This window comes from Dermacentor silvarum, chromosome 10, assembly GCF_013339745.2.
Source record: "Dermacentor silvarum isolate Dsil-2018 chromosome 10, BIME_Dsil_1.4, whole genome shotgun sequence".
Classification (NCBI taxonomy): Eukaryota; Metazoa; Arthropoda; class Arachnida; order Ixodida; family Ixodidae; genus Dermacentor; species Dermacentor silvarum.
Window position 1 is genome coordinate 48,225,578 of NC_051163.1, and position 11,592 is coordinate 48,237,169.

The 11,592-nt window shown below is 46.6% G+C and overlaps 1 protein-coding gene across 1 annotated transcript; it reads left to right on the top strand.

Moving 5' to 3' along the window:
* The first annotated feature begins 4,658 nt into the window (after positions 1 to 4,658).
* LOC119431167 (uncharacterized) lies at positions 4,659 to 6,407 on the top strand. Its single transcript, XM_037698635.2, has one exon. It carries the CDS (start codon positions 4,920 to 4,922, stop codon positions 5,376 to 5,378), a length of 459 nt encoding a protein of 152 aa, XP_037554563.1. The 5' UTR covers positions 4,659 to 4,919; the 3' UTR covers positions 5,379 to 6,407.
* Positions 6,408 to 11,592: the final 5,185 nt, after the last annotated feature.

Below are 11,592 nucleotides of genomic sequence, written 5' to 3' on the forward strand. Positions count from 1 at the left end.
GTGTGCGCATGTGCCGTGATATCTGCCCTAAACGAAAATGGAAATGGAATAAATTATAGTTTGCTATTGCGAGTACAAAGCTTTCTTAGCACGCATATCTCATACGGCCTGCCCTGCTTGGACTAACTCATAGACAACGCAATCTGAATTCTTCAAATGATAGTGATTGCAACGTATTTGGGAGTTCTGATCACGCTTTATTCATTGCGTCACGCGATCGTTGTGGAACGACGGTGAATGATAGCGATGTTTCATATTCACCACAATGACCACGAGTGGCACTGGCAAACGCTCGCAGAGGCAATACATTTGACCGCACGCAATGATACCCCAAAAATGCGGACGGGAGGGTAAATTGCGCGTTGAGGCATAGCCCCTCATTACTATGGGTTTCAATTTAATGACTGAAAGCCGCAGCCTCGTTACCAAAGCCACCATGGAGGAGATCTGTGGATTTATTTGGATAACTTTTAGTATTCGAAATGGTATTTGGTATTCGGAATGGAGTGACTACCGGCTCGGAATCGGACTTGAGTCTTAAGTTGAAGTTCTTTCTCTGCAGTTGCCTTGCAATATGTTAAAACAAGTTTGTTTTATAAAGGTTCTAGTTTCGTGAACAGTGGACCAAGCGCGAGGTTATGTAATGTACGCAATGAAAACTTATCTCTTTTGCGCAAACTGGCCCGTCCATTCCGCCTGGAGCAGGCGTTCGACAACGGCTTCCTAACGACGAACGTGAGTTATTGGGTTATTCAAGGAGAAGTAATCTGTACGCTATACTAAAATGGCCTATACGAAAATGTATATCATTCACCATCAGGGTGTGTAATGCACACCGGGAGCGAAAAAGTGCTGCTTTTGCTGGTAAAGTGCCGCTTCTTGCACCTTAACGTGGGGTAGTAACAATGCATAGATTTACGCCACTTTAAAAGCCGGTGACCAAGGACAGTCCAAGATATCGCAGTCATTGCCGCAATTTTTCCATGTCGAGCTCCGCACGCATGCACACTACTTGCGCCGACCTTGAATAGTGGTTCAGTTGGCCGGTGTTTTCCCAGCGTTCACCTTGGGCTACCTTAACAAGGAGGGACAGGATCCGGTGGCTGACTCATGATCGTCTTGGTCCCGTCAGTAACCACGTACACTCAATGCTGTACAATTACCGGACGTGGGGTGGCCGCACATTTCAATGGGGGCAAAATGCAAACTCGCTCGTGTACCCTGGTAAGGGCACACGTTAATGAATCCCAGGTGCCCTAAACTAATCCGGAGTCTCCTACAATGACGTGTCTCATAATCATACCGTGATTTTTGCAAGAATTTTATCAAATGAATTTAATAAACTTGAGCGTAAGGATTAACCAACTGAAACTGCACAGTAGCTAGGTTATGAGTGATGCCACAGCCAAGGGCTTTCGATTAATGTTATTCCAGCTGGTCCTCCCTCACATGACCCAAAGCACGGAACCCGAACGTTTGTGCGTTTCAGCCCCACATCTAAATGCGGCCGCCGAATGCGAACCCACAAGCTCGTATTTAGCATTTGCAAGAAACAGTTACTGAGCCGCAGCGGCACGTTTTCCTCAAAATGATCTAAGAGGTAACGTTGAACTGTTGCGCAATGACATCGAAGCTTGTCTTACCTAAATAACAATGCAGAAGGCAAAAAAGTTGGAGACGAACAAAGCTGGGGCCTTGCAAGGCCTGGTCCACTAAGAATTCTGTATGACGGTATGTCTACATCAAGGCTGAATATGTACCTCAGAAAGGAGAATGATCTACTTGTTGAAAACCTCTTGTTATATAACATGCTTGCAAGAGACTATCATTGTCAGCTTTGTGCCAAAAGGGTGGTTGCTTGGGCCCCTGGTTGGCGAAACATTACTTCAGGCCAGGATAAAAACCCTCTTAAGTGCGCAAAGCGTTGATGGGGAGGAAGAAGGCGACAGCACAGAGCGCACGCTAACAACCAATTTATTGCTCAGATGGCGGGAGTATAGCGACAGTGGGAGTGCGGGAGGAGAGGGAAAAAAAGAGGGGATGAAATAACTGCGTAGACGCATGTCCCACAACAAGCGCTCTGTCCGGTGGCCTTCTTCCTTCCTTCTACGGTTTGCGGAATAAGAAGGAATTTTCCTCGTCAGAAGCTTTATGTCAGTTTGGGGGACAACCATAACATTACGACCTTCATAGAGCCCATGAAGGGCCTAAGCAGGAATTAAATGGCCCGCTACGCAGGAAGACCTGCGTTGGTAAGCTCCAAGTCAGTATTTGGCAATGCCGGCCGTGTGCACTCCAACCCAATTTTATTCTTCTGTAAATTTCCTTCTTATGATCAGGGTCCCCTGTGAGTAATTGACTTAGACGTACTCCTTTACAGACTCTAGAGGCTGACTGGCGATCCCTAACTCTCGTTCCCTTGCCAGGCTATTTAAAATTATCTTTGTCTTCTGCATATTCATCTTCAACCCCACTCTTACATTTTCTCGGTTAAGGTCCTCAATCATGTGTTGTAATTCGCCCCCATTGTTTCTGAATAGGACAATGTCATCTGGAAACCGAACGTTGCTAAGATATTCGCCGTTGATCCTCACTCCTAAGCCTTCCCAGTCTAAGAGCTGGAATACTCTTTCTAAGCATGCTTTGGAGAGATTGAGTCTCCTTGCCTGACCCCTTTCTTGATAGGCAACTTTCTACTTTTCCTGTGGAGAACCGAAGTAGCTGTGGAATCCTTGTAGATATTTGCCAAGATATTCATTTATGCCTCCTGTACTCCTTGATTACGCAATGCCTCTATGACTGTTGGTACCTATAGTTAATCAAATGCCTTTTCATAATCTATGAAAGCCACATAGAGAGGTCGATTGTACTCAACAAATTTCCCGATTACCTGATTCATGACATGGATAGGATCCATCGTAGAATATCCCTTCCTGAAGCCAGCCTGCTTTAGATTCTCTTGGTTGACTGAAGTCAAGTGTTTGCCTGATTCTATTGGAAATTATCTTGGTGAATATTTTGTACCATACTGAAAGCTAGCTAATGGGGGTATAATTCTTCAATTCTTTAACGTCTCCCTCCTCATGAATTAGTATAATTTTGGAGTTCTTCCAGCTCTCTGGTGCACTTGAATTCGTGAGGCATTGCGTATAAAGGGTCGGAAGCTTTTCAAGCATGATATCTCCTCAATCTTTGGTTAAATCGACTGTTATTCCGTTTCTCCAGCAGATTTTCCCCTTGTCATATCTTGCAAGGCCCTTCTACCTTAATCGCTAGTTATTGAAAGAGCTTCTGTATCCAGTTCATCGCTACTTCGAATGAAACTAGTAGTGATAAACAGGATACATAGTGAGACAGGATATTTAATGTGGATATTCTGTAGATAGCAAATCAATGAAAAAGCACTGAAAAAATGAATACTGAGACTGCTAGTATCGAAGTTGTCGCATAGCTTTCGCTGCGTTGGCGCTTAAATATGTAACAATATATTGGTGAAAGAAAAGGTGCTGGCGTGTTACAGGGACGTTCAGTCCTGGACGACGTTCGTCAATAATACTGTAAACGTATACATTCTTTGCATCTTAGCTGACTGGAGGAACCTAAATAGTCCACATGCTAGGCGTGAAGAATGGTGGCATTGGCAGCAAGGTCGTTGTGGCAAGGCATTACGCCAAAGGTTGATTTCATGTAAGGTTGTAAGTGGTCTAGAGTTTTCAGCACAACAACTGGCCCTGCAGTAAGTATTAAAAAATAAGTTATCTAGGCAGAATATGTGCTTACCAGGTAAAAATGTCGATCAATGACATCTAATGTGCGTATCATGAAATGCACAGCCCTATTTGTTCTAAGGCTCTAATGTCTCTGAAGCAATCACACTATAACGGGCCATCTGCTATTGCCGAACATGCACTAGCCCTGTTTGAAGACTATCTCTACATAATATCACAGCTATCAGCGAATGTGCGTTATGGTTCATTCGTATCTTTTAAATTTTCCTCTGTGAGTGCGTAGTAGAGCAAATTGATTGTCATATCGGTCAAGCTATCGATGGATGCCACTTAAGACGTAGGAGCAACTACTGCATCACTTACCCAAACGGCATGCTTTTAAGGTAATGTTATGCGAAAGACCCGTTGCATCTGAGACAGCAACCAACCCACCACAATCTGAGAAAGCTGTGATCAAGCGACGCGATGCAAAACGTCTGTTGCTTCAGGAAAGGAAACAACCTGCGGACATGCCAGAAAAAACGGGACAGTGATAGCAGCTGCATATCTCTCGTACAAAAGAACTTACGTAAACACCACCTCTTCGATGCGGATCCTATATTCAGCTGCTAGACGTAAGCGCCTTTTGTATATATCGTTAGTGGTGGTTCTTATGAAGCAAGACGTCTTCCTTCTACCTGGAAAAAAAAGCACTCACTATTCTTAGATTCGCACGGCTGTTATGCGCCGCCAAGAGAAAAATAAAGAAAGCAAGAGCACAGTATGCTTGTAGCTACACAGCGCAAACTCTCTTCCGCAGATACGCACACGGCCTCAGCGGACGACGTCGAATACAGGTTTCAGACACGACAGGATTTCCCGCACGTCACGTGTGACCTTCAGTCACCGTTTATATAAGGCGCGCGTTGTGAGCGGATGCTGCAGGTCGTCCTTGACGTTTCTTGCAACGAGTACATTGCGAGGCACCCCGTGAAAGCGTTGTTACTTGACATCTCCTGGCTATAGCGAATGGTGAGCAAAATGTGCGCCTGGCCTCCACTGTTGCTCAAGATCCGTGCTTGCAAAGTGTGCAGTGGCACACCGTGTGACATATTGTGCTTAGAGAAAGACTGCTAAACGAAGAAGCCCACCCCGGCAAAGGCACCAGCGTCTTCTGGAAGGGCTGTTTACGGACTACCTCCCCCGGACAGGATGTCTCCTTCGTCGCTGCCAACGCTTCTACACTTAACTGTCACTATAACATGCGTGGTTAACTCGGGGTCATCGTTGTTCAAGGGAGCCACGGGAATCTGTGCTCCGCAGCCGCATTCCTTCGGCGTGGGTGATCGGTCCACCTGCACGTTCTCCAAGGTCGTCGACATCGACGAGCAGAGGATACCGCCCGCGATACCGAGCGTCAAGTGCAAGTGTCCGGGAAGTTTGTGCAGCTCTCTGGGCGACTTCCGCTGCGTCGAGGTGAAGGACCCGATCCAAGTGTCCTACCGCAGCCTGAAGTCTCCGACCGCGTTCTACAACAAGACCATAGATGTGACGACGGCCTGCGTCTGCGCCATGAGCAGGAGTGCGTCGGCCAAGTCCACCGGACTGTTCAGGATCTTAGACAACAGCTTGCACAGGGAATCCGAGGACGACGACAGCAGATTTGCGTGAAGCTTGTTAAACAGTGGCGCTCGAGAGACCAGGCGCTATGAAGCTTGCTGATATTATGAGCAAGATTTAGTTCGGAGACAATTCAAATACACGTAAGAAGCAGACTCGTTTTCAAGAGACAACCCCTGGACCTATTTGAACGGAATTTGTTGCATTTGGATGAGAAAGTTAATTTCTGGTAACTTTATTGAGCAGAATGTTGACTTAGGACGTGAATGTTTTTACTATAAGTTCGTAAAGTTGTTGCCGTTACAAAAATAGAAGCATGAAGCGTACGAATCCGTAACTATGCACCGAAAAGAGGTATCGCAGTTTTGTAAACTACATCAGTTGGAACATCTAAAGTGAGCAAATTTTATAGATAAACTTACAGGTTGTGTGATCTGGTGACAATCTCTTTAAAGGTTTTGCGAGCGTCTTACTCACAATTGAGCTGTATATTTCAGACTGGTGTACAGAAATAAACATTGTCCCCTTCAGAAGTATTATCAGATGCTGCTTGCAGAATTGTGATACCTCTTTATATTGTAGAGTTAAATAGTTGCAAACTTGATACATCAGTGGTGTTGGAATTTTTTAATTTACAATAGCTTTTTTTAAGCAATTGCAATTCCACTTCCTACAGTTACTAGATTTCAACTTGCCCCTCGATTAGCAACGAACCTCATAAAAGTAGGAATGGTATATGACGATGATGATGATGATGAAATAAACTTTAATTTTCGAGACAGTGTTCCCGAGCGTTTGAGCTGTGGATCACTCCAGGTAGGAGGGTCCCTCATTCCAGGAATCCTCTGGCCGCCATAGCATCCCGGGCTCTGGCGACAAGACGTCGTTGTTCGTCCAGGGCCGGGGTGGAGATGTTGGCCTGCCACGTCTCGGCGAGGAGGTTCACGTCGTCGGACGTTGTATGCTTGGTAATGGCGTCTTCGGGGCGCCACGGGCACTCGAGTAGCAAATGAGCCAGAGTGTCCGGCACAGCGCAGATCGGGCAGTTGTAGGTGTGTAGTGTCGGGTGGAGGCGATGCATGAGCATCCCATGGGTGTACGTATTGCTCTGCAGTCTTCGGAATGCGGTGCTTTCCTCTTTGGTCAGTTTTGGATGAGGTGGCGGGTACACCCTGCGTCCCAGTCAGTAGTGTTGGAGGATGGCGTTATACGTGGGGGTATTGTCTCCGCTTCCGCTGCGTCACCAGGCTGGTCGGAGGTCTCGCGAGGCGGCGAGAGAGGCCCGGTTGACGTGATCGCGGGACGCGGCGTGTGCCGCTTCGTTTCCCTCGAGCCCCTCGTGCCCTAGTACCCACGTGACGTAGGTGTAAGGGAGCGGAGTGCTTCTTTTCTGCAGAATTTTGACTGCTTCCACCGATATTCGGCCTCTCGTGTAATTTCGTACTGCGGATTGGGAGTCCGTGAAGACTGCGACCACGTTCGTGCTCGTGGTGGTGGCGAGGGTGATCGCCGCTTCTTCCGCTGTATTCGAGTTCCGCGCCCTGACTGAGGCGGATGCCAGTTCTTTGCCTCTCGAGTCAACCACACTCAGGGCGTAAGCGGTTTTTTCCGGGTATTTGGACGCATCTACGTAGCGAGCATCTGGATCGTGCTTGTGGCGTCTTCGGATGGCATCGACTCGAGCGAGCCGGCGTCCCCAATGATGCTCGGGAATGCATGTTGTGCGGTAGTTTGTCGATGCTCAGGGATTCTCTTATGCATGATGGTACCTTGACCTTGCGGTCCGCGTCGGAGATGTAGCGTTCTCCATAGCCGAGGCGCGCAAGGACCGATCTGCCCGTCGGCGTGAGCTTCAGCCTCTCGAGTTGGTTGGTATTCTGGGCTTCCACCAGCTCTTGCCAAGTGGTATGAGCACCCATTTTAAGAAGTCCGGGTGGTAGATGCCACGGGTGGTAGACCCATGGCGAGCTTCGTAGCTTTGCGGATGATGACATTCAGCTTGTCGACTTCGCAATTCTTGATAGCCAGGTACGGGGTTGCGTACGTTATTCTGCTGGTCAGTAGAGCTTGAACGACTCTCAGGGTGTCTTGCTCCTTGAGGCCACTGCGTCGATTGGCTACCCTCCTTACGAGGTGTGTGAGTTGGGAGATTGTGCCTTGGAGCCGTGGGAGCGTGGCGACTCCTGATCCATCTCGGTGCAGGTGCAAGCCGAGTACTCGAAGCGAGGCGACCTTCGGTATTTGGATCCCGTTGAGCGTGACGCATGGGTCTGGAGCTTCGCAGGTGGAGGTCTTCCCCTCGTGCGTGCCTTGAGTGCGAGTAGCTCCGATTCCTCAGGTGCGCAGTGGAGTGGTATATGGCGAGAAAGATAATTTTCGCTGTCACATGTATTTAGGCAAAACTCCGAATCTGAATTACCTCTTGACTAGCAGTCGCTGATACGGAGACAATTCATCTACCCGACGCAGATGTGAAGCTCGCTTAAGTATTATATTATTGACTGTTTCTGCGCAAATTATCGTATCGATGTGTTGCTTTAATGTGAGGCGGTTCATGTTGGCCTCGTATTACTGCACGGAATTCTGTATATTGCGTTGTTACACTTTATCTCATAATATAGCTTATTATAATTACCATTATGTAAACAGGAGTAGCTGTCACCATTATGAGGCGACTGAATCTATTTCTTTTACTTTCATTTCAATAAAAAACACTGTAGAGCCGTGATTTTGTAGCGATGCTTATCGCTAAATTGTATGCCACTCTTATCCACCACCGTTCGCGGCCGGCTGATCTCACTGATGACGTGTACGGAGCGTCGCTCTTACCACTGACGAACAGCGAAAAAGAATAGCATCGAAAAAGGCATCGATGCAAAATCGCGGTGGTTGCCCGCGGCTCATATTATTTTGTCTGTCAGCATTATAAGTTGCCTGAATGTATTACTTTTATTTCATTTAAATAAACTAAAACCGTCGCTGTAGGTTGTCGGTCACTTTCATTATTATTTTTCTCTTTCCTTGTATCAATCGGTTCCATGCGTAGACTGGCGCTGACATGCATGATAAATATATCCTAAATATATCCCTTTTAAGCGAGGCTTTACAGGCTCACTTGCGTCGGGGCGGTGTACGCGTATGCGGTATCATCATCAGCATTGGCTCGAGCGTCGTCGTCTTCTTCCGCAGCTGGCTCGTTGGCGCCCCTCGGATTGCGCTCGTGCTCAGCACGCGCTCGTGCCACTGCTCCAGCGTTCGTCGTCGTCGTCTTCTTCCACAGCTGGCTCTCCCGCCGCTCATAATTCCACCGTAGAATTTCACTTCTCGTCTGTCGTCGTAATGGGGAGGCCGCGTTTACGGGGGTATGATCCATTGCTTAAGGGGGTAGGAGACATTCATTGTCTTACGTGACGGACAGATTTAATATTGAAGCAATTTATTTTTGAAGAATCGCCCGCGGCTATTGCGAGCGAATGCTGCGAACCACGCCGCCGAACAAACTCGAGACATCGAACGCACGCGACAACAGCGACAAGCAGAGAATCGTACAGTGCAACGGAAGGAAAATTTGCACGAAAGGGAAAGAAAAGTAGAACGAAAGGAAAGGACAAGTAGTACGAAAGGGAAGGAAAAGTAGTAGGAATGGGAAGGAAAAGTAGTAGGTCACGTACGCACACGACAAGCTTCGCTTACCCCCATTTTCTCGAAAGGGGAATGGGTGGTGACTTTTTGTACAATGACGGAGTGATGCTGCAACAGTTTCTTGCGTCAAGTTTCACTCAGCAAGAAAAAAAAATACACAAAAGAATGCCAAAGTGTTTTAGTGGCAGTTCTGATACTTACGAAATATAACAAAGCCTTTCACCTCATGTTTTACCCAGCTGCATACTTTGCACTTGAAAATATCTTGTAGACTGATCACAGCGCACAAATTCTGCGCAGTACCCTGTTAGGTGGTAGCACTCTCTTGAACTCGGCCCTGTGACTGCTGTGAGTTCCAGACTATACAAATAGGCCCTATTTGTCCTTCAGGAAATAGGTCAAAACTTAAAGGCCCAATCAGCCATTAAAGAAGCTTGTAAAACTGATAACGCTGAAGGATACTAAATGCACCAAATTCTCGCGTGGAGAATATCGAGGTCGGGACCACGTCGTACAAAAAAAGAAGGTTAATGCAGCGATTAACCAGGTGTTTAGTCCACCTTAGAGTTGAATAACATTCGCGCAGACTAACTAAAAAAAAAAAAACTTGTTTTTCTCTTACTTGAGGTGTGGGTTAACTGGAAAAGCGAAAAAAAAAAGATATCCTAAAGTAATCCTCCCATAAGGCGTTTGCTAACATGTGAAAAGCATATATTCACAAGTTTTATTTGCGGTATTTAAATGATGCTGCGCATAGATGTGTACCAATTGCGACGTTTTTAAAAATCCAGACATTTCAATGATGTCCACTGCATCATTACCCTTTGTTTACGTTTCGTATGCGATTTTCTCCGATTCGTCGTTTGTATCTTACGGTTGAGCTTTATACCAATACTGACAATGCGGCCCACATTTCTTATTGAAATTAAATATGAATGCTCAGAAGTTTCGTTCTCGGTAGTAATGATTTCCCGTTTGAATTGTCTGCTTGAAGAAAAACGCTAAAAATGATTGCAGTTTTATCCTCACTGCAAACTCCCGCGTGGCGGAGAAACAAAGTACTTAGCAAATCATCGTCACATGCAATGTAACGCTTTTGCTGGCCTGAACTATTATGTATTAGTTGGTCTGAAATTTCCCGAAGAACGTAAGGCAGGTATTACAATGGGTCTGGAATGAATCGCAAGATAGGCCCACATTCAAGCGCATGTGACATTTTGCCCCAGCCAAGGGCAGTCGATATTCAGGACAGAGGCGCTGTGGCTCCTCCTAAAGTATCTCTATGACGCAGAATTAGAGTGCGAATGGTTAGCTTCGTGGGTCAACGTGGATTTGATGGCGCGTAGCCCGTTACAACCCACGTCAAGCTTCGCGTGTTTCCATGTGCTGTCACCTTAGGAGATGGCATGTGACGGTCGTCAGACGCCATACCGCGTTCTACATTCAGGGCTTAAAGTCAGGGGGTGGGGGAACTTCCATTTATTGGAAAGGGGTCGGCATCCCCCCCCCCCCCCACCCCACCCCTGAGCAGGTCAACTGTAGTAATACGGCACCCATTCGATAAGCGCTGGCAGTCATTTTATTACCAGTAGTGCCTTTTGAGGAGCAATTCAAGTTCTCCAATTTGTCAAATAAATGAATCGAGATTATAAAGTTGATACCACTCGAACGATCTAGCAAGCACCGGGACGGCGCCTTCGCCGACGGGAGTCATGTTACCAAGCACTGGTCGAGACAACTCTGAGGACAATACAGAAGACGACGACTCTCTCTGATGTTGCGCGGACCGGTTTTGCATCTTGTATGCCTGGTATGCCAGTGCGCGCTTTCTAAGTATTCTGTAAACATAATTTGAGCCTATCTTTCCCCGTAACAATATATATATATATATATATATATTATATATATATATATAGCGTGTGAGAGTGTGAGCGCGCTACACTGGTCGCTGCCCTAAGGGCAGAACCAGTGTAGCGACTGAAGGGAGACTGAAGGGAGAGCAGCGACTGAAGGAAGACTTTAAGCCCTGTCGACAGATGGCGCTCGGGCGCATCATTCGCCAGCAACTTTTGTGAGATATATATTATGCGCAGTAACTTCTGCAACCTGTTTCACTCCGCAACAATGCCACTGAAGTGATGAATACTCCGCCTGAAGAGAGCGACAGCACAGCCAGCTGCTTATCCAAACCTGGTGGTTTGTCTCGGACGCAGAGAGCAGGCATTGCAGACACAAAGATAAACAACTTTATCGCACCAGGGCTCAAGTGCAAACTCGGCGAGCACGATACATTTAGGCCTAACTAATTCCACACAACCATCTTTTGCATTTTTCCCATGCGGAATACAGTTCCAACCTGCAGAACAAAATCACGTCAGTTTATTTCTCACTAGGAGCTGCAGCTGACACGTCGAGCAGAAAAAAAAGAAAAGGGTGAGCTTTTTTTTCTTTAAAGAAGATATTGTATATTTGATATTCAGTCGCGAATAAACTGCCTTCAGTATAGTGGCGTAGGAAATTTTCATAGAGCAATAAGATGAAAATAACGGGAATCCTGGGTTGACAATCAACACCTTTTTCACATACAGCCAACAGAATTGGTTTGCACTAAACAGAGGTTCAC

Coding starts and splice junctions, on each gene's coding strand:
- LOC119431167 (XM_037698635.2), top strand. CDS start 4,920: ATGTCTCCTTCGTCGCTGCCAACGCTTCTACACTTAACTGTCACTATA.